Source organism: Trichogramma pretiosum, unplaced genomic scaffold (assembly GCF_000599845.2).
Source record: "Trichogramma pretiosum strain Unisexual culture from Peru unplaced genomic scaffold, Tpre_2.0 scaffold37, whole genome shotgun sequence".
Classification (NCBI taxonomy): domain Eukaryota; kingdom Metazoa; phylum Arthropoda; class Insecta; order Hymenoptera; family Trichogrammatidae; genus Trichogramma; species Trichogramma pretiosum.
This window is the reverse complement of record NW_019641622.1, coordinates 237626-258232: the sequence shown is the minus strand read 5'-3', so window position 1 is coordinate 258232 and position 20607 is coordinate 237626. Positions and strand designations below refer to the sequence as shown.

Here is a 20607-nt window from a genome sequence, read left to right as displayed (position 1 = left end):
CGAAGTATGTTTTATTCTTTGAGAAATAACACGCTGTGTAAATCGATTTATGGAAAAAAAATAAAAATTATAAAATGAAATAATGCTGTTCTAAACTGGACACAGTAGCTTAGATATTTTTATATTTATACATTGTATCTTATAAAAAAAATAAAAAAATGAATTTTTTGTTCAAATTTCTTTTAAACAGTTTTATTAATTCCCCAATCTACTGATTTGATACAAACATGTATTGTAACAATAATTTATTTAAAGATTATTTATGTATAGTCTGTACATTGGTTTGCTTGAAAATCAAGCTTTCTACTCAATTTATTTGTATTAATAATTCAATATGATCAATGTTCCTCATCGATTTTATATTTATCTCCTTCTTTCATTCCAGAACCAATAGGACCATGTCTACGCTCCCATATCATACGATGTTTTTGTTTCATAAAAGCATTCTTGACATCTGGTTGCGGTCCAAGATCACCATCTGTTAACAAGCAATTTATTGTAAAATAAGCTTTATCTAAGTATTAAGGTAAGGTAAAGGATCTGGTAAAACTAACATTTTGAAAACCAGGCTGCAGCAGCATCTTTGTAATATTCATATATAGCTTCACATTTTGCTTCTCCTCTTTGGTTTATATCTTCATGATTACAATGCTCATAGCGTTGTCTCAAAATGCTGAGAATTTCATTATCGACCATTCTATGAGAAAAAATATTTCAATTAATTATTATACGAAAAAAAACTATATTATAAATTATCTTAACATACTTGTCTCTGATAAACTGTTGTTGTGCCTCAAATTTACAACAGAAATCATCCGTTGCACAAGTTTCAATTCCAGGCACTCTACGAAATTTCTCATGGTAATATGGATAATGTTGCTGATTAGGTTCAACAATTTTTTCTATAAAAAAAGTGAAGTAAATGTTTTTAGCTGTCAATCTAGTTAATTAATGACAATTAACCTCAAACAAGTTATGATAAAAAGTAGACGAACAAAAATGTAAACAATCTCATGTCAGTTAATGATTTTGGATTGAATGTGGCTTACCTCGAACAAAGGTGACAGGACCATCTATTAAATAATACATGAAATTGATGAAACGTCCGATTGGACTTCTATCGATATCCATGGCTGAATCGATCAATCTCTGCTGCAGTGACAAGAAGAGCGACTATATGGCGGCGAAGAGGGTCACCGCGAGGCAAATACGAGAGAATTGATGTCTTGGCAGTGACGCTGGTTGAAGACAATCAGCTGGGTACCAGCGAGAGAAGGAAAACACTGGCTGTTGAGGAAATTGTTGCTGACAATTCCTCGAGGTTGCTGCTCTCCAAGAGAAGAACCCCTAGCAGACAACTCTGGTTTGGGCTTATAGCTCTGTTATAATGCCGTGTTTGCGTAATTGTCGGTTTTGTCGATTCAGTCTTTACCGACGCACATCGGACGTGGGAATTAAACGTCCATATAGCAGGTGCTGTATAGTAGCGCTTCATTGAACAGTTCCACATAGACGGCCAAGTTCTTCTCTAGCTTTAAATTATTCCGCCGTTTAGTTTTAATTCACATCAAAACACGTATCTGGATTAGATGCAATGATTAAAATTGCATTCGCTTTTTCATTGCAAAATTCAATCCAGTTAGTTCAATCCAGTTTTTTTTTTCATTCATTTTCTAACTAATTACGAAGCGCGAGTACTGCAATGAGCTATTTCCAATAAATGAATTTCCACGGTGTGTAATCAGAAGAAGAATCCGTCAATGAATTTTTTTAAACTTGAAATGATTGTAAGCTTTCGGGGAATTTTTTTTGCTTTACTCGGCGTCGCATGGAATCTCATGTATGTGTAATAATCTTTTGTGACTGCAAAAATCTACTTTCAATTTAATATACGATTTTACTGTACATCCACGTGACCGAGAAATTGTGAACAAAGAAAATTCATTTTCCTAAATAGATTTGTTCGTTTAATGCTGTGCGATAAATTCAATACAAATACCTCGAAAAGCTCGCGACTACAATGAACAAGTGATTCGATAAAAAGCGAAAAATGCTGAATAACCAACGTGAAATATGATTGCCTTTTGTACGCCGCGAGTAAAAAGTTCTACATTCTCGGTACTATACGGTACTATACAGTCGATAATGTATTAGAGACGACACGTTTCTCTACTTATTCGTTTCAGGGTGTTATACTGACCTTATACGTATGGTCACTCGGAAAATCCCATTTTCAAACTTTTTGGGTCGCGCCGTAGAGCCAAATCTCATAATGAATAGATCCAATTGCTGAGTAAAAAGTATCGATCTAGCATATACGTCATTTAAAACTTTCGCGGTTTCCCACATGCATTTTCTACTAATTTTCTAGTGTTATTACTTATTCGGTAAAAGCTGCGATATTAAATATTTTAATATTTTGTACAGTCTTATGAAAATTTAATAATTTTTAATTATTTTATTGGGATGCTCTAGTAAAATTAGGGCAAAAAATACAAGTACATCATTAATTATGTTGTACACAATCATGGTATATTTATTATATTATTACAATTAAATTATGAAAAGAAACATGTGTATATTTTATGTCAAGTCACACTTCAAATTATACGTACGTTATTGTTTATTTGATCATCGATCTAATGAGAATTTTGCGTTCATATTTCTACCAATTAATGCTGAATTGTTAAAATTTTCTCAACAATATACTTTATCGTCCTGCGAAATTTCAGTCGTTACGTTAATAATAATTGAATTTTTTATTTTATTTACTTTTTCGATGATAAATGTTCACGTATTGCCACGAGTTTATGCCTTGCGAGACAACAAATTACTTGTTTTTACTTTTGAAGCAAGCCAATTTGTAAATTGGTTTTTCTGAATTCAATTGTGAACCAGGTTTCAAGAACTGGACTTGATTTTTTTTTGTTTGTTTTTTTTGACATGTAACATCCATACCGCACAGATATATGCCATTAAATATTAAGTAATTAATTTTATTTGCGCTTGATGCCTGACATGTTTCATTGATTAATCAAAGTTTTTTCTATGGATGAATATATTTTACGAATTCAAATTTTTTGAATAGTTACAAGTCCTGACTATTGTCTTTTTTATAAAAAAATAATTGATATGTTTGCAATAATGAATTGTCAATGGCTTTTTTCACAAAATATTTTACACGGAATTGTTCATATTTATCAGTATACTTTCAGTTCGTAATTTTCGTGCTCTTTCATTTTCTACTCTGATAGTTTGCGGTTATAATTTTTGGTGTACTCTTGCCCTTATGAAATGTTACACATTATATGTCAAGCGCAAATCGCATCTCTCCCATAACTGACAGGACTACATACATATTTTATATTCAAAGGCTAACTCTTGTTATATTTGATAAAAGTATTTAATACGTACAATATCCTTCATATTGATTTACATAATAAATGTGTATGTATACGTTATAAAGAAATATTTTTTTGCATAATTTTTTTTCAAATATATTCTTTTTTTCTTCATTTATACATATTATATTTATGAATAAGCATATATTTTCTTTTTTGGTTTTTCGTTTAAAATAGAGAATAATTTTTAAAAATGTTACGAGTTAAAAGGTATTATATAATTAATTTGCATTTTTTAATATATCTTGTGTATATAATATTATAAGTTTTTTTCATAAGCGTACATTTTCGGACGACGTTCTCGCTCGCCCATATCGATCGGCGGAACGTTATATTATATTTTTATCAATTATTATTTATATAGTGCCTTTTTTGTGATTAATACTAGTCATTGTTATTGTTTTTTTTTTATCAATTATTATGTCGTTACATTACTACACTTTATTAATCAAGTTTTTTTCTTCTCCTCTCGACAACGCCATTAGTTCACCCGTGCTCGTTAATAATAACTGCTGTATGGCCGTTACTTATTGTACAATAAGGTAATAATAGTCAATTTTGCTCGTATTCGCCGCAGTGAACCTGGTAATTTTCATAATCATATTTTTTCTCCATGGAGCGTCGCGAAAAAAAAAATGATTGGAAATTATAAAATTATTCGTTTTTAACGAACGTTTAAGACCATTTAATTCTCCTCAAACTGGAACTGTACGTTCTTATGTTATTTTGGAAAAGTTAGGCAAGAGATAGACCGCGAGAATCATCAATTATTCTCAACAAGAGTTGACTAGAACGCGAAAATTGGCGTGCTCCGATTTCAGTCAGGGGATTACTTTAGCATGAAAATATCTTTTCGATCGAGTTTGATAACCAAAGGCTTATAGACCATAATAGAGTCCAATCGTTTATGAAACTCTTCCAAAGACTCTCATGTAAAAAGGTGTAATACTGAATCGTATGAATAAAAAATCAAAATTCGTCAAAAGTTTTACTGTTTTTTGGTGCATTTTTCTCATCGATATACGCGCATTTTATCTAAAAGAGTAATTTATTAAAAATCTATGCCTTGAGTCGAATTTTGTTAATATCGTATACCGGTATAGAGCGAGGAGCAAATGAAGTGTACGAAGAGTATAAACATTATTCATGCGTATACGTATGTTTCAGAAAAGGCTCAGAAAGAAAGCACGAAGATAGACTTCAATTATATTTATGTATGTATAATGCTTACTGGGCAATGCTCCTCATACGCACGAGTTTATCCGGGAGAGGCAAAGCACACGACAATCGGACCCTCGTGCAATGGCAAAATTATACGTCTATACAGCTAACATAAACACACAGACGTATATTAATATCTGTTACACGAGGCATCGGTCGGGCCGCCACTAATGGATAGACTCATGTCGGATTATTGCCCAATTCGCGTGTATCCAAGTATTAATACTATAGAAATATGTATAAGTATATACATACATATGATTGTTCGAGGACCAAATATCACTATTATAATCATAATTAATCAGACTGTCAATATTTGCTATAGAAATATTTTACCCACAGACACCAGACACATTCAGATATACATATAAATGTACACACGCTAAGTGCATACCTTTGACATTGTACGTTTTATTATATAATAATATATTTTATATATATGATTTTACACGCATGATTGAAATGTTTAGTAATATATCCTGTACTTATACTATAGGATTTATCCTGCAACAGTATTTTAATTATATATTTGATTTTTTCGGATGGAACCTAATCTTTGTTTAGATAGTCAAATCTAATACAAAAAAGTTACATCCTTAAAAGTTGCAACAACCTTTTTTATATTTACGCGTAAAAAAATGCTTGCACATGTAAAATTAAAATAGATACACGACGCAAAGGGTGAAAAACGATGTTTTTGTTGAAAGTTGATTTTAAAATACATTGGAGAGTATTTTTATTTCACGGATTTTTAAAATTAAACAAGATTTTAAAAAAATGTTTTCAAAATGTTTTAAAACAAAATTTGAAGAAATTTACATGTATTATTTGGCTTATTCTAAAAGTGTTTTTTGTATATATGTGGCTGAAAGGCAAAACGACATAAGTCCATATTATTTGCTCCGTATCATCGCTATGATGCGCCTTTCAATTTAATAAGTATACAGTTCAAAGGGTACCTCAGACCAAGTAAAAATGTCATAGTTTCAGACCTCTAGGCGGCCACGTCTAGTTAGGCACTCACATGCAACTTTAAACGCGTTTTTCTCAAAAATATGAAAAGTGGAGTTATGTCGTTTTGCCTTTCCACCATGAGATATTATTTTTGTTAAAAGGGCTCATTCAAGGGGCTAAAATATAAAAAATTCAAAAATGATTTTTTTAACATTTCTGTAAAAAAGGCTGTATTAGTAGGCTACGTTTAAATTTAATTTCGCTACCCATCCAACTATTTAGTATAGAAATGTATGCCACCGAATTCAGAAATGGGGTGCGATTCAAAAATGGTTTTTAGGAATAAACAGAGCTCACAAATAGCTTAGAGAAGCTATTATCAGCTAAAGCTTTGTTTTTCACCCTTTCATCGTGTACTTATTCAATTTTTACAGGTTCATGCAATTTTTCTTGTTACTAGGAGTCCGAAAAACTGTCCTCAATGGTCGGTATATGCGTAAATATGAAAAAAATGTTGCAATTTTTCAAAGATGAAACTGGATTTTTTTTTTAGATTTGAGCACGTAGTGGTGACAATTCTAAAGTAGCCGCTTGATTGTGTCGTTAAAAAGATCGATAGTCATTCAAAATGTCTCGATTTCGTGCTTTATTATTTTCAGTATTTCATACTTTTTTCGTACGTGCAAATGTAACTATATACTGTGGGTAGTAAAATATAAGAATCGATTATCGAAAAGTTGCATTAAATCACAGAAAAAAGTTGAAATATATATTTTGTATATATATACTTGATTGAAGATTTCGAAGGCTTTTATTTTCGCGCATATTTTACGTAAAAAAACGATGAAAGTTGAAAATATACTTACAGAGATTTTTTTCCATGCGATATAGTATAATGACGAAAGCTCGCTCATTGTCGCAAAAAGACTCGACGGAAAATCGCAGAAAGATGAGAGATGTATGCTTATAAAGGTAGATGTAGTATACGTGCTTGGACTGTGGCATACTTTATGTGTGTGCGTCCGTGTGCGTCACACGCTGCACACGGAAAAAAGTAAATCCTCTCTCGCGGATATCATCAGCATAATATCATATAATTTTGTAAAGCGAGTCGTCGCGACCGCGCAATAAATTATTTGTAATAAGTATAAATAATAATAATAATAATTATATATGGAGTTCAGTGCAGAGTGTGCCACATGGTGATGTTCTCGCGCGGCGACTGTATCATGAGCTGCCAGTGCTCGACACTGGGATTGCTCGTGCCCGAGTCGAGGCCGGCCTGGCCCAGACCCGGACCGACGATGCACGAGCCGATGACCGCGTGGCCGCTGCTGCTCTCCTGGCTGCTCGAGTCGAGCACGCAGATCTGTCACGCAATCAATTTTGTATTGGTCGGGTTGATACGATCAGGGCCAACAGGTTCATTGTTTTTACAATAGAGCAGTAAGTTTATTGGGTACTCACCTCGATGGCCGAGGTGGCCAGAGCCGACTGGGCCACGGAGAAGGTAAAGGCCTCGTTCCAGTCGGGGCAGCGGGTCGCCTTGCGCACGCTCGTCTTCTTCTTCTTGACGCGCTTCTCGCCGCTTATGAGGCCGACCTTGACGAAGGCGTCGAGACTTTGCTTGCCGGGCAGTGGAAAGAGGTTGCGGGCCTTGTGCAGCGTCATGGCCAGTCGGCCGGCCTGGGGCAGGTAGCTGAGCGACAGGCAGACCTCCTGCTTCTCCTCGGGGGGCTTGCGCTCGCGACTGACCTCGCCCCAGAGCTCGACGCCGCCCCGGCTGGAGATGTCGAGGCCGTCGAGGGCGACCCGCAGCGAGCCGACCACGTCGTTGCGCGAGAAGCGATCGTCGTCGAGCACCTGCAGCAGCAGCGTCTTGTCCTGCAGCTCGTCCTGGCTCACGGGGAACTTGAAGTGCTGATCGAAGCGCGGATTGGCCTCGTTGTGGTGCACGCCGGTCTGGCGTTTGCGCGCGTCCACCTCGGGGCTGAGGCTCAGCTTGACGTAGGGATCCTGAAAGCCGCCGTGCTCGCCGCCGGCCAGCTCCGAGGCCTCCACCAGGTGCACGTCCAGGTCGGACTTGTCGAAGTCGTAGCTGAGCCGCAGCCGCAGCCGGCCGAGGCTCTTGCCCGAGCCCCGACTGAGGAAGAGCGGCTGGTCGCGGCGCTGGTAGAGGTCCGGCTGGAGGGCGCCGAGCGGCGAGGCCGGGGGCAGGCCGCCGTCCCTGTAGCTCAAAGTTTTCCTATCACGGTATCTACGCGCTTGGCCCGTCAAAGTCTGCTCGGTCGGTGCGAAGCGTGGCCGCGAGCTCCAACTCTCGAGCTTCCAATTCCCGAGCGGCGAATCGATCCAGTAGCGGACGAGGCGCCGATCAATTGGTATTCGTCGCGCGAGCCCTCGACGCCTGCTTTACTCGGAATTATTCGCCTCGAGGCATCGTTGCTTTCGAGTCCAGGCTCCGATCGTTCGAGTAATTAAACGAGCGCGCGAGAGGCGTTTACTTTTAGCCTCGGTCGCGCAGCGGTCGCAAAGAGAGAGAGAGAGAGAAAGCAAGTTTGCTCTATATTGGCAAAGACATCAAAGATTATATTGTGCGCGTAGTTGGTATACAGCGAGCTCGGAAGAGATACGCAAGAATACGCGAGCTGCATGAGAAGGAGGATGATGTAGCGAGCGATAAGGGGCCGCACTTTCAAGGAATCGGAAAAAGTTGTGTCGAGGCCACGCTGCACTTAGCAAAAGTCCGCGTCCTCCGCAATACGTGTACTGCTGCGAGCCGAAGCTCATACTCACGTGCTGAGAGAGAAGGAGGCCCGAGGCGAGGGTATCATGAGAGGCGAGAGGCAGCGGGCAGCGGGCGATCTCGGGGCCTGGGACGCCGCCTGGCTGGACGAGGCGCTGGCGAGGCCGGGTTGAGAGGCGGCCAGTTGGGCGGCCGACAGCAGCGAGGCCTGCTGGCCCAGCGGACTGGAGCAGCGGGCGTCCAGAGAGGCGGCCCTCACCGGCGAGGGCGACCTCGAGCCCCGACTCGGTGGATACGACGACGCGGCGTGCAGCAGCTCGTGATTGTGGTGGCGGCCGTCCGGGTCGAAGGTGCGGATCTGCGGCTGTTGCTGCTGCTGCTGCTGCTCGTTGATCGGAAGCTGCTCCTGCGAGCCCTGCGACGGTCGACGGGACAGGCTCGTCATGGCCCGCGTCGCCAGGCTCATCCGACTGCCCGAGCTGCTCCGACTGCACTGATGCTGCAGCTGACCTGCGTGTGCAATAATTACGAGTGCCAGTCAGTGCTACTTGTAATCTGGCTTGAAATCAGCGCGAGTAATGCATTACGTATGAGCTCGGTAAACGAAGATTTGTGCAGCAGGTCCGACATGTGCGCTCGACTATTTTATCCCTTGCAAAGGATCTACGAGGCTTTGAACGATCGCCGCGCTCGAGTCCGATCGAATTCTGACGAGCTTTGAGCCATTGTTTTAAAGTTTCCGGGGCGCGCGCTGCATTTGCTCCGTCAAAATGAACTTTGTCAGATTTAATTTATCAAGTGCAGCGTATATGCACGTGAAAATCGAGCGGGCGCGCACAAAAGTCCCCGATTGAAAATCTGTCCTCTCTGCGTAACGTATATAAGGGCGACGTGACAATTTCATTCGCGAATATAAAACACACATTTATACGAGGGTGTATTATATAGGTATATAAACGCGAGAAGTGCAGTGCGGAGCGCGCGCGAGGAGGAAAGCTGCAGGGCTGGAGGGTCGCGCGTACATACAGTTTGACTTGCCTGTGGTCGAGTCTGTGGAGAGCGTCGATGCTGACGTTGGTAGCGCCCCATGCTGCAGATCTTTCGACACGCTGAACTCCTGCGAACGATATTACAGCATAGTTTTCATATCATATATATTATGTATACGTGTGCACGCCCTGTATTTATAATTACCGAGCGGATTAAGTGGCAAGTTGGCGCGTATTACAAGGCAGAAACGCCGCGCGTATACAGTTGCCCTACCGCAAAATGAGGCAAGACAGAGAAGCCGAGGGGATTATAATGCATCGTTATATACGTTGCGGCGCGTTACAACGAGTGCTGATGCTACACGCGAAACAACTCGATACTTGGGGGTTTGTATAAGAATTATCCAAGCACATAAACTCGCCATATAATGTAGTCGGGAAAATAGAAGCTATCGAATACTCGTTGAGAAAGAAAGAAAAGAGGATAATTCGCACATTGTGTGGCTTTGGGCCCGCGCGCACAGCTGTTTGCCTTTTGTAAAGAGCTGCAAACGTGCCAACGAGCACAAATGAGCCGCACAGATCCTCGAGGGATATATATATACATTATAGGGCTTCTTTGCGGCCCGACGTCAGCGAAATAAATCGCTTAGCGCGTAAGCCGCTCTGGCCGACGGATTATTCGCGCCGCTGCTAAAGGCAGAACGACCTAACGCTTAATTTTTCGCGTATAAATCCAATTCATGGCGAAAATCAGCCATTACACACACGTACTTTGTACTCGAGCCGGAGAATGAGCTGAAAAATCAGCCGCGCGCGTCTATAGTCGAGAAGAGATTTTTCCAGAAACACGATCAGCTGCAGCACGGACTCGTGGAATCCTTTTTCTCGCTGCACCGCAGATGTACATGGCAAATGGGTATCACGTACACGCGTATAGACGCAGCTGGAGCTGCTATAAGAAAAGGAAGGAGGGGGCGCTTAGGCACGCCAGCGTCGCGCGTATATACTCGTGCTGTGTACGCGCGCGCGTGTACGCGACAACCGACACCCTTTGTGCACGAGCTAGATTGGATTTCCTCTTTGCCGTCGGTGTCCTATATAACGCAGAGAGCGGCTGCACTTTGCCGAGCCATAGGCAGCTATACAATGTGCGTCCAAGTTGACGCGTATATAGCTACGGGCCGCGAGCTTCGGGGCGCTTTATAGCGTCCGCTCCTAAGCGCGCACCGATGCTTATTATACCGAGTCGAGCTGTCGCTGAGCTACTGCGCCTTGTGCGTTTGTATTTGGAAGCCCGCCCGCAAGCACCTACTGCAGGCCCCTTGGCTCGCGGCGTCCAATCCGTTGCGGTATAGCTATATAGCTATACGCACGCATTCTTAGTGCGAAAGACCGCAGAGCGCGTGTTTATTTCATTACACGCCCTCCATGTGTCTATAACGCGTGATCGAACGCTTGCGTTGACCACTATTATATACAGCTAAACGGCCGTGTGCAAAAGCGATAATATGTATTATATATAAAGCGTCGGCTAGGCATCGGGGCTGAAAATTTGCGTAATTTCGAAAGGATTGGCGCGCGGCCAGTGCGAACGACCTCGAATCGTGGCGCAGCTCGCGGGCAAGTGCGTTCATCCATAATTTATCCTATAGGTAGGTATCACGAGCTGCCAGCGCGGCCGCTGCCGCTATTTGATTTGGAGGCGCGCGAGCCCGACCTCCCCCTCGCGCCTCCCTCTGGGCTGCGGGCCTGCAGTAACAATGAATCATCGTTTTGCTCTTCGGGGTAATTATACGGAAAGCCGCGGGCAGCTTTCAGCGGCGGCGATGCATGTGAACGTATACGTGTACATCGATTGCTGCTGCTTGCTTTGCGCTCTGTAACAATAAACGCGAGCTACCTCTACTATACGTATACGTACCTACATCGACGCACTACACGAACGTACGCGAGGTAATTGTAAACAATCCTCGGACTGCGCGCGCTCCGTTCCGTGAAATTCGGACACGCTTTGGCAAATAAACACGGCCTGCTGTATTTATGTTCGATCGAGTTGTGTGTCGGAACACGTCGCACACGCACACGCACACACGCGCCTGCCGTACATCATTTGTACTGTATAAATACGTATGAAATTTGCCTCCCTATCGGCACTTTTTCCCTTCTACCTCTCTCTCTCTGTCTTTCTGTTCGATATAATAATTATAGTATATAGGTTTAATTGGCTCGCGCGCGCGCCAGCTCGATATAATACCAACAACTTGAGCTCTCGACGTCGACGCGTTTCCGAGGCGCGCGCGAGAGACGTCGTCGCGCTATTGTCCGAGCAATTACATCTTCGACAGCGCCGAGCTAGCTCTCTCGAGCCGCGTCTATATTTGCGCGGCGTTTGTCTTGCTACGTGTGCGGCTGTGGGTGCAGCCGACGTATTCTCCTCTTTCGTTTCTTTTCTTTTCTCCTATTTTTTTCTACCGTCTTTTTTTTCTCTCCTTTTTTTTTCAATAAGCCAAGCACATGGAAAAGTTATGTGCACGAGAGTCTTTACGAGACGGCTGCAGGTCGCTCTTCTTTCCTCCCTCAACCCTTTGCCATTGTTTTCGTTCCGATTCGAGCCCATCCGGTCGAGAAAACTGCGGCGTTTTATTACCTCCTCGCCTCCCTCGCCTTCAATGGGCGGCAAATTACAATCGGCCGCGAGTTCCAGTAACACGAGATGATCGTAAAGTTTTATTTGCACGCGCACAAACGGACCCCTATACATGTATACAGGTCGGAATGTCGCTGTTGCGTATACAAGTACACGCGCGCGTCTGCCTATATATGTATGTGCTGGTGCGCGTGGGAGGACGAGGCTTTTATAACGTCCGCATCGTACAGGATGGTGACGGTGGAGCGGTGCACGCGAGCACTGTCCAGTTATCGTCCGTCCATATTCGCAGATATAGCCGCCGCCGCCTCCTCCGCCGCTGCAGCAGCCGCAGCAGTCGAATACTCATATAAACGTGATACGTGTGTAAAGGAACGCGGTGCAGCTTAAGCGTTATAAACAATTCAACGATGAAAATTCTCGCTAAAATGAAATTGACCTACAAAGTACGGGGGGCCGAACGACGTCACGTGTGCTCCACTTTCGAGTACACGCAGCTCTCTCTCTCTCTCTCTCGCGAGCGCGCAAGCCGAACGCAAGCTTATACTCGTGCAGCGAGCCGAGCCAGTCAGCCGCCTTCCAGCGTAAAACATATAAAATAAAAAATTATATAGCCGCAGCGGGCGTGCGCCAGCGAGCGAGCGAACGAGCAGAGAAAGAGAGAAAAAGAGAAAAGGGGAGCTAGAGAAAAGAGAGTACTATAAGAGAGAGAGAGAGAGAGAGAGAGAGAGAGAGAGAGAGAGAGAGAGAGAGAGACTCTGAGCTTTTTTGCGCTCTTCTTGCTAAATCAACATTTAAAGCAGCCAACTTATCGTCGCGCACACAAACCCCTTCTCTCATATATTATGCAGCATACACTCACGCTCGATTGCGTTATTATTATGAGCTGTAGTTGCGTTCAAACTTTTACTTATGCGAACTCCAAAGTTTTCTATTAGTTTGTTTTGTTTCGTTAAACTCTCTCCTTCTCTATTCCTTCCTCTTTCTCTCTTTTGCCTTTATTATTTAGTTCGTTTAAACTTATCGATAATTGGAGTGCGTCGTTTAAAACTCGCAGCGTACTGCCAAGAAACTGCCTGTTATATGGCCGAACGCTGCTCCTTCTTACGTGCGAATCGTCCGCCGAGAGCATCGTCGATCGTTATAAAAGGCCCCCGCGCTTTAAAAAGCCAACTCGAGCTCGCGAACAAATATACAACTAATCCTTAATTCTCGAGCGAGTCGCAATTTTAATCACTCGGATTTGTTCGTTCGAGTGTGTATTATAGCGTAGATACGCTGCGTACGCTATGCACACATGAACTGCACACACACACACACATCGCGTATCGGGGTGGGAAGGTCACGACCGTAACTATCGTGCACGGGCCGCGAGAAAGAACGACTGCCAATTAGCTGACGTTGGAATAGGTATCCGGGCGCCGCGATGACACTGCAGGCTATGTGCACGCGGACAATGTGCATCATCTGTACCGATTCACAGACTCTTGAATCCAATTAGCCCATTTTTTATTTATCGGACGCGAATGTATCGAACGACAGCTACGGGTCTCCCGCGAGAGAGAGAGAGAGAGAAGAGGAGAGGAGCGACAGCACCGAGCAGCCGAGAGAGTCGAGCTGAAAGAGAAAAGAGCCAACAACACACGCGCTGACGTCAGTCGCGACACCAGCGGAATCCCAGCCGAGTACAACAGTCTAATTAGGCGGTAAACAATCGCAGCATCTCGCGAATGAATCAGCTGCCCCTATTTATATATACGAATCCAGTCGATATAACGGAGAAAAAGAGGAGCGAGTCGAGAGCACGGGGGCAAGCACGTGCGCGCGTGTCCCCTATATAGCTATAACGTTACGTATGCGTGTTATGCGTGGCTGATCGCGCTGGATATATACCTCGGAGCTGACCTGGCTGTCCTGGCTGTCCTGAGTCGAGTGGGCCGAGGAGGAGGCACTGGAGGTCACCCTCGACTGTCGCTGGGTCCACCTGCTGCGTATGATGGCGACGCCCGTGATGGCACCGATGCGGCTGCTCGCCGAGGTCGACGACGAGGCCGACGACGAGGAGGTGACCGACGATCCAGCCCCGGAGTAGTAGGCTTGGGCAGAAGCGCCAGTACCGCCGCCGCCGCCACTAGCGGCATTGCTAGCGGTCGCCGGTGACGAGGGCGACGACGACGAGCCACTCTCGTGCCGGGCATGGCCGCTGCTGTTGGCCTGCTGCGAGGCTGGCTGACCGCAGGCTAGCTCCAGCACATCGCCCAGCACCTCTGTGAGCTTGGAGCACTTGGCGAGCGCCTCCAAGACGGCCTCGCTTCGCGCCGATCTGCTGCAGAGGCAGCTTTCACGGGCCGCGCGATTCGTGCCTCGTCGTGGCTCCTCGACGCGGTACTCGAGACAAATCTACGACGAACTCGCTGACACTCGCCGACGTACGCGAGTGGGATTCGCTGCTTATATATACGTATTATTAGGCTTTGTCGCGTGCACAGACTTTACTCGGAGGTAGGAGGGCAAGAAGAAGCTCGAGTCGAGTCGTATCTCTGTCGCGTTGACTTGAGCTGCGGCAGCTTCGAGAGACTCGCTGGCTCCTTGAGACAATCGTGGCGTACGGTGGCCTCTCGGATCGGCTCGCGGCGTGACACTGAGAGCTGCGATATTGCGCGATTCCGTTGCTGCTGCTGCTGCTGCTGTTGCATCGCTGCTAGCACTGCTCTTTATATAGGTATACGATATAAGGATAGAGGCGAGCGAGCGAGCGAGCAGAGGCCAGTCGCGCTGCTGGTGCTGCTTATGCCGCTGTTGGCTCGGTTGCGCCGCAACAGGTTACCCTTGCTCTGCGCAATAGCGCACACTCCTCTATACGTACACACACGCAGTAACACAGAGCCAGTAACAACGCCAGTAGTCCAACAGGCAGCAGCGACAGCGTGATATAGCGCGCTCGCGAGCTCGCGACGTCGAGGCAGGCCAAGAAGTGCGTGCGGCTGCGCACCGACGCGTATAATGCATAAATCTTCGTCTCCTCGGCTGCGCTACACTTGTACTCTTGCCTATGCTCTCGTCTAGTGCTCCGCTGCGCTATATATGCAACGCAGAGACCCCTTCTACATCTATACACGCACAGAGTCTATCCCTGTATGTATAATATTGTATATGTAGCACAGCAGGTACGCATACGTTCTGGCAAGGGAGCGATAAATTGAATCGCGGCTTCGGCGCTCGCGTATACACATCGTGGGTCAAACAGGACGACGACGTGCTCCGCTCGTGCTTTTTGAAGGCCACGGCAGATTGATCGACGCACCTGAGCGGCGGCGGCGGCGGCGCGGCTCGCTCGAAAGACCACCCTCCGTAGCACATACACACACACAGCGATATAACGCGAACAGGTAGCACACACGTATCATCGTCAGCAGCAGCAGCACAAGCTGTATCGATCGTGTCGCTCGCGCGCGCCTTCGTATATACATTATACAGAGGCAACAGCGATTCCGCACGCAGTTGTACATGAGCGTGCATGGCCAACGAGTGGCTTCGTCCTCTCTCGCTCTCGCTCCCCAAGTATCTATAGCTGGTAGTACTGCAGCGACGATCGTGACTCGTTAATAGTTCGAGTACGCGTGCCTCGTCCCACACTATACATGTCGCGCGAGCGAGCCGTCGAAACGATTTTTGTCCTCCCTCGAGCCATCAAGAAACAATATCGTCCGACGATCCTCGAGCGATGCATGTGACGCGCGTACCTTGGCGAATCGGGTCAGTGGGCAACAAGTCGGCCACCGCCGCTGCCGCAGCTCTTGTTGCCGCCGAAGCTTACATAAAAGCCTGCATCGAGAGCTGCACTCGAGAAAAGATTGTACGGTGGCTAGCCCGTATATACGTAGTCATTTCCCTCGCAGCCTCAAACCCTTTGTATCCGACTGACAGAAGCTGATTGTGGCTGTCTCATTTTCTCCTCGAGCTCGTCTCTCTTCGAGACGCATCGCACGCGGCTATATACGTTTTAAGCGATTGCTATGCAACGAGCGCGCGCACTTAGCAATTACCGAGCTGCCAACTCTATGTATACGCCAAGGGATAATCTCGACCGACCCTCTAACTTCAAAGCGCTGATACACACGGGATGTTTGCCTATCCGCGCAGCTTCGGCCTTCGAGCGGCAGGAATTCTAGGCTGGCTAAAGAAATTTTCCCGACTTTTTTTACACTCTGCGGAAAATCAGCGAGATAAAAAAAATGAGAGAAAAACGCATAATTGGGATCGATCGCGTAATACCGTATTTCTAAAAGCTTTACTGCTGGTAAGTAGTACTGGTGCGAATTAGGTCAGACATCGAGCGAGTAGCTGCTCATCGGCGGCATATCAGAGATATCTGCCCTTACCGACCGTCGCTAAATAACCACGCGTATCGTTCAATTACGGTGGCGCTCCGTAATTCCGCTTTTTTCCGACGGAATTTATCCTGGCTCGCTCAGCGTAAGCTTCGATCAATTTCATGATAACATTGTGCTGCTCGCCCGGCTCGATTGATTGAATGACACTTAATCGAATTAGAATTGATACCAGTCAAGTGGAACTAATCATATTGAAAATTTCGTAATTACTAGTTATATTTTTGATTTACCATAATTAAACTAGAAATCGGACGCCTGCAAAATCGTGATATAGGTTTATATTAAAGTGTCCGTACAAAATACCATTTTCAAGGTAAATATTGGTTCAACACTTGTGGTGTTTCATTTAAAATTGTATCTATCCGCAACTGAGTGAAAAAAAAACAATCGAATATTCAAATAGATTGTGGTCGTGTACGAAAGAGAACAGTTGTTGACAAAACAATCCAAGTTTGTTTACGCACAGTTTTTTGAAGAGCACAGTATGACGTAGCCGTACCGCGACAGGAATCGAGTACTCGGCGAACCTCCGATTCGTGGGTCAAGCGATCACCGTTTGCTTTTGGCTTCGGTTGGCAATATTTTTCGCCACGAGTTTGCTGGACCGGCGCTGAGCATTTCGCATCTCCTGGCCATCGATCGAGGGAACTCCAACTTTTGACTTTTCGCCCCATCGAGTAGTACCTGAAAAATATTACTCTTGTTACAAAACGTACATGTATAACGTGTTTTTCGACTTGGCGAAACTTGAACTGAGGAACAAATGAAATCACGTATATGTTCCGCACGGCTTAGCATTACACAAAAACGGAAGTAATTAAGAAAGAGTGCAAGAGCATTTAAAATTTAACAAGATTCTTCTCTCTTAGGTAGAGATTTTTTTCTTTTTACCGAGCTTCATTTAGATAATTATGTACGAAGTAAGCAGAGAGTAGATGCCTTTTCAGCTTCTTGTGTTAGTGCAACATTTTTCAATAATTGAGTCTAGTTCGATAATCAAGTTATGGAAAATGCATCGCTTCTTTTTACTAACGTAGGTGAAAGACAAAGTAAACGCGGTTCGTGTTTCGTGCGAAAATTTATGAGTTCACTTTACCCTTTTTTTAGAAAAAATATTCATTCTCATACAATCAATTTAAAGCGTTAGTTTCATCAAACAAGCAATAAAAATATCGCCAGTAATTGTAGTATTCTATGATAAATTGAGCCTCGGCGCGATAAAATTAACTCACAAGGGACAATTATGTTTTTGTCGACGTCACTAGAAAATGACTATTTTCAGAAGCACATATCAATTTGCCAGCACTTGTATCGAAAGAAATTCCATCAGCGGCTATTTTAATCGAGACAGAGAAGAAAAAAAAGATCCTCACACTCGTCCCGACAAATAGAATCGAAAAAAAAGAAAAATAGGCCAATTAAGTACACACAAGGCACATGCTAGTATAGTAAGAAAGTGTCAGTTGGGTAAACACATCGAGACTTACTTGTAAACGACGATCGTGACGGCAATGACGAGTGCCAAGCCGGTACCAGCTGCTGCCCCGAGCACCGCCGACGAAACCATGATTTCTTTTCTCTCTCTCTCTTTCGGCTCCTTCAAATATCTTTAGGATCTGCAGCAATGTGACATATCATTTAGCCTCTTTAGGGTCTCTTTGACATCAAGGACAGCTGTTGCGTCGAGTTGCCGTAGTTGCGACGTGTTTCTGAAAGTTATAATGATATTCCACTGCAAATTTCGTTACATGAATGATATCCGACAATTTAATTAACGTTCATATACGTCAGCTGATTTCGTATGGAGATTCCGTCAGTAAAGTCAATTGAGCAATTTTCCGAGCAAACGAATCATACAATTGATTATTCAATTCAGTCGACGTATTTAATATGCAGGGCTCTCACTTTCAGCTGAAAAATGAAATTGATTGGCCAGCTCTGTCTTGCTTACCGAGATTTAAATTAAATTACTCACTTGTAAATTCGCCCTTGCGCCACAGATCCCCTGCGATGAATAACCACTAACGAACGATGGATCGAGAAAAATTTTGTAAAAAAGTATAAAGTTGCAATTAGTCATCCGCAGCTGTGCAGGAGCTCGAATATGGGACGGTACGCGCGTCACGAGCAGAAGAATGGCTACAACTTTGTACAATATTTTCGAGAAAAAAAATTGAGAAAACCGATACCGCGACTAACATATGCCATCGAAACCAAAGTTTTATACGGAAAAATGTTCGTGAAAAAATACAAAGCCGGTAGATCGTCAGCGGTCAGACCGAGATTAAATCTGCGCCACAATTGGGAAATTCAACGAATTTATATTAAATGTCGGTGAAATGATATATTTTTTCATTACATGCATCTGCTAAGTACGTGTTCACGAAACATTATGTAGCTTTGTTTAATAAAATAAAATCGGTGAAAAGAGAGCGAGATGAGAAAAAATCGAACAGTACAGATGATAAAGGTAAAATGTACCTGAGACGTTGTCGATTTCGTTGATCGAGCTATCCAAGGCGTACCGCGTTGATATACCTGAATTCGTGAAAAGCTCGTCCGTGATGGAAACGCATGAAATTGATGTAGGTGCGAAGAAAACAGACGAAGGAGGTGATTGATTCAAAGGCGTAAAAGCGGCTCGACGGACTGTACTACGAGCCGTGTAGTAGTTGGCGAGCGACTACATATCTGCGCGCGCGATTCAGGAGAGCGACTCTAGCTGTCGTCCCTAACACATACATCGGTAGACTACGCTCACGTACAGAGAGCCGATAGCTCTACACCTACGCGACGCTGGCACATTTTAACGAAAACGAATAACCAACTTGTCTCGCTGAAGGAGCTTACATAGCTACTGCTACCGCCGCGACGTAGGTATGTATGTATAATACGCCACGCGCGCGCCACGTTCTCGCTCTCCCGCAATCTCTCGGCGTACTGTGCGTGTGACTGCTGCCTTATCGCGATCCATACCCTCTAGCCTGTCTCTCTCTCTCTTCTTTTCCTTCTCGCGCTCTCTCTCTCTCACTCTCTCGCTCTCTCTTTCTCTCTATTTTGCTCACTGGCTCGAGCTCTTGTGTTTTTTTTTCTTCTGCCTCGGTGAGGTTTTATGCCTTATAACTATATACACCCTAGTCGATTCCTGCGAGAATCTGCTGCCGATAATACACTCACTCGCACGGACATGGATATCGGGATTAGCGCGTCTCGATAAACATTAACACGGGGCAGAGGCTGAGATTGATCTCTTTACGTCGGCTTTTCATCGCCGGCGTGGATCTCGATGATCGACTCGACTCGCATTTATACTTTGCTACCCTGTACTGCGTGGATTGCGTCCTGACTGTCTATACGAGTGCTATAATAAAGCTGAGATCCGAACGGTATACCCAGTGTATAAAGTATGAATTCTCAACGCGGCGCAACGCTCCCCCGAGCTATCGACAGAAGAAGAAAAAAATGCGTACCCCTCGCGACGCGATCGACGAGCTTCGTTGATGAAACAATTTTACAACTGCCTGGGGAATCCGACGCGATGCTCAACTTGTATATTTCTATGTTTTTTTTCTTATACAGACGACTGTCTTGGAAACCTTTTCAAAGCGATACGTCAAGAGTCGACGAGTTGCGCGCTTTGATGATGGTTTTTTCTTTCGTTTCTCTATCGAGTTGCACAAACCTGCGTTGAAAACTCTAAAGCTCGCGCGGTCTTTCTTCGCATTCCAGTTCAAAGCTACATAGTATTTTGAGATCCTTTTATTTTGCCGGTAAATCATACAGTTTATTTTTTTTCTCTTGTTCTTATGCGATGCGATGGAACGGAATAACTTTTACTGTAAATCTTTTTTTATGGTCGACAAAAATAATGTAAAGCAATGTACTTTTGGAGAATAAAAGCATCCATTCTGCATAAACATCGAATATAAATGTGAAATTAAAGAGAAGGGGAATTTTTCATTTAAAAATTCCTGCTAATCCACTTTCGTTGAAAATATGTTGAAATTGGAACATATGCCTATACGTCGAAACAAAATGTTTTTCCAAGCGGCAATTTATCTCGACACAATAAAACGATATCCGTATGTGTATATGTAAAAATTCCATGTGCCCCGGTAAAAGAGGTGGGCGCGCTCGCCCACGCACGAACCCGTCACTACAGCTGGACTAGCATACCTATGTACATACACGTACGATAAACATACGATATATAGACTGCGAAAAAAGTGGAGAATAAATAAGCTCGCGGAAC

At 44.2% G+C, this 20607-nt stretch overlaps 2 protein-coding genes across 2 annotated transcripts; both read right to left on the bottom strand.

Moving 5' to 3' along the window:
• Positions 1-176: 176 nt before the first annotated feature.
• LOC106648920 (NADH dehydrogenase [ubiquinone] 1 beta subcomplex subunit 10) lies at positions 177-1389 on the bottom strand. The gene is made up of 4 exons (XM_014366088.2): positions 1050-1389; positions 767-902; positions 555-697; positions 177-478 (listed from the first exon to the last, which is right to left on the bottom strand). The coding sequence occupies exons 1-4, from the start codon at positions 1129-1131 to the stop codon at positions 339-341; spliced, it is 501 nt and encodes a 166-aa protein (XP_014221574.1). The 5' UTR covers positions 1132-1389; the 3' UTR covers positions 177-338.
• Positions 1390-6657: 5268 nt separating this feature from the next.
• On the bottom strand, positions 6658-19144 carry LOC106648717 (synaptotagmin-C). The gene is made up of 7 exons (XM_023458989.1): positions 18837-19144; positions 17843-18064; positions 16820-17039; positions 9361-9439; positions 8373-8832; positions 7044-7803; positions 6658-6945 (listed from the first exon to the last, which is right to left on the bottom strand). The coding sequence occupies exons 2-7, from the start codon at positions 17920-17922 to the stop codon at positions 6757-6759; spliced, it is 1788 nt and encodes a 595-aa protein (XP_023314757.1). The 5' UTR covers positions 17923-18064; positions 18837-19144; the 3' UTR covers positions 6658-6756.
• Between the last annotated feature and the right edge of the window lie 1463 nt (positions 19145-20607).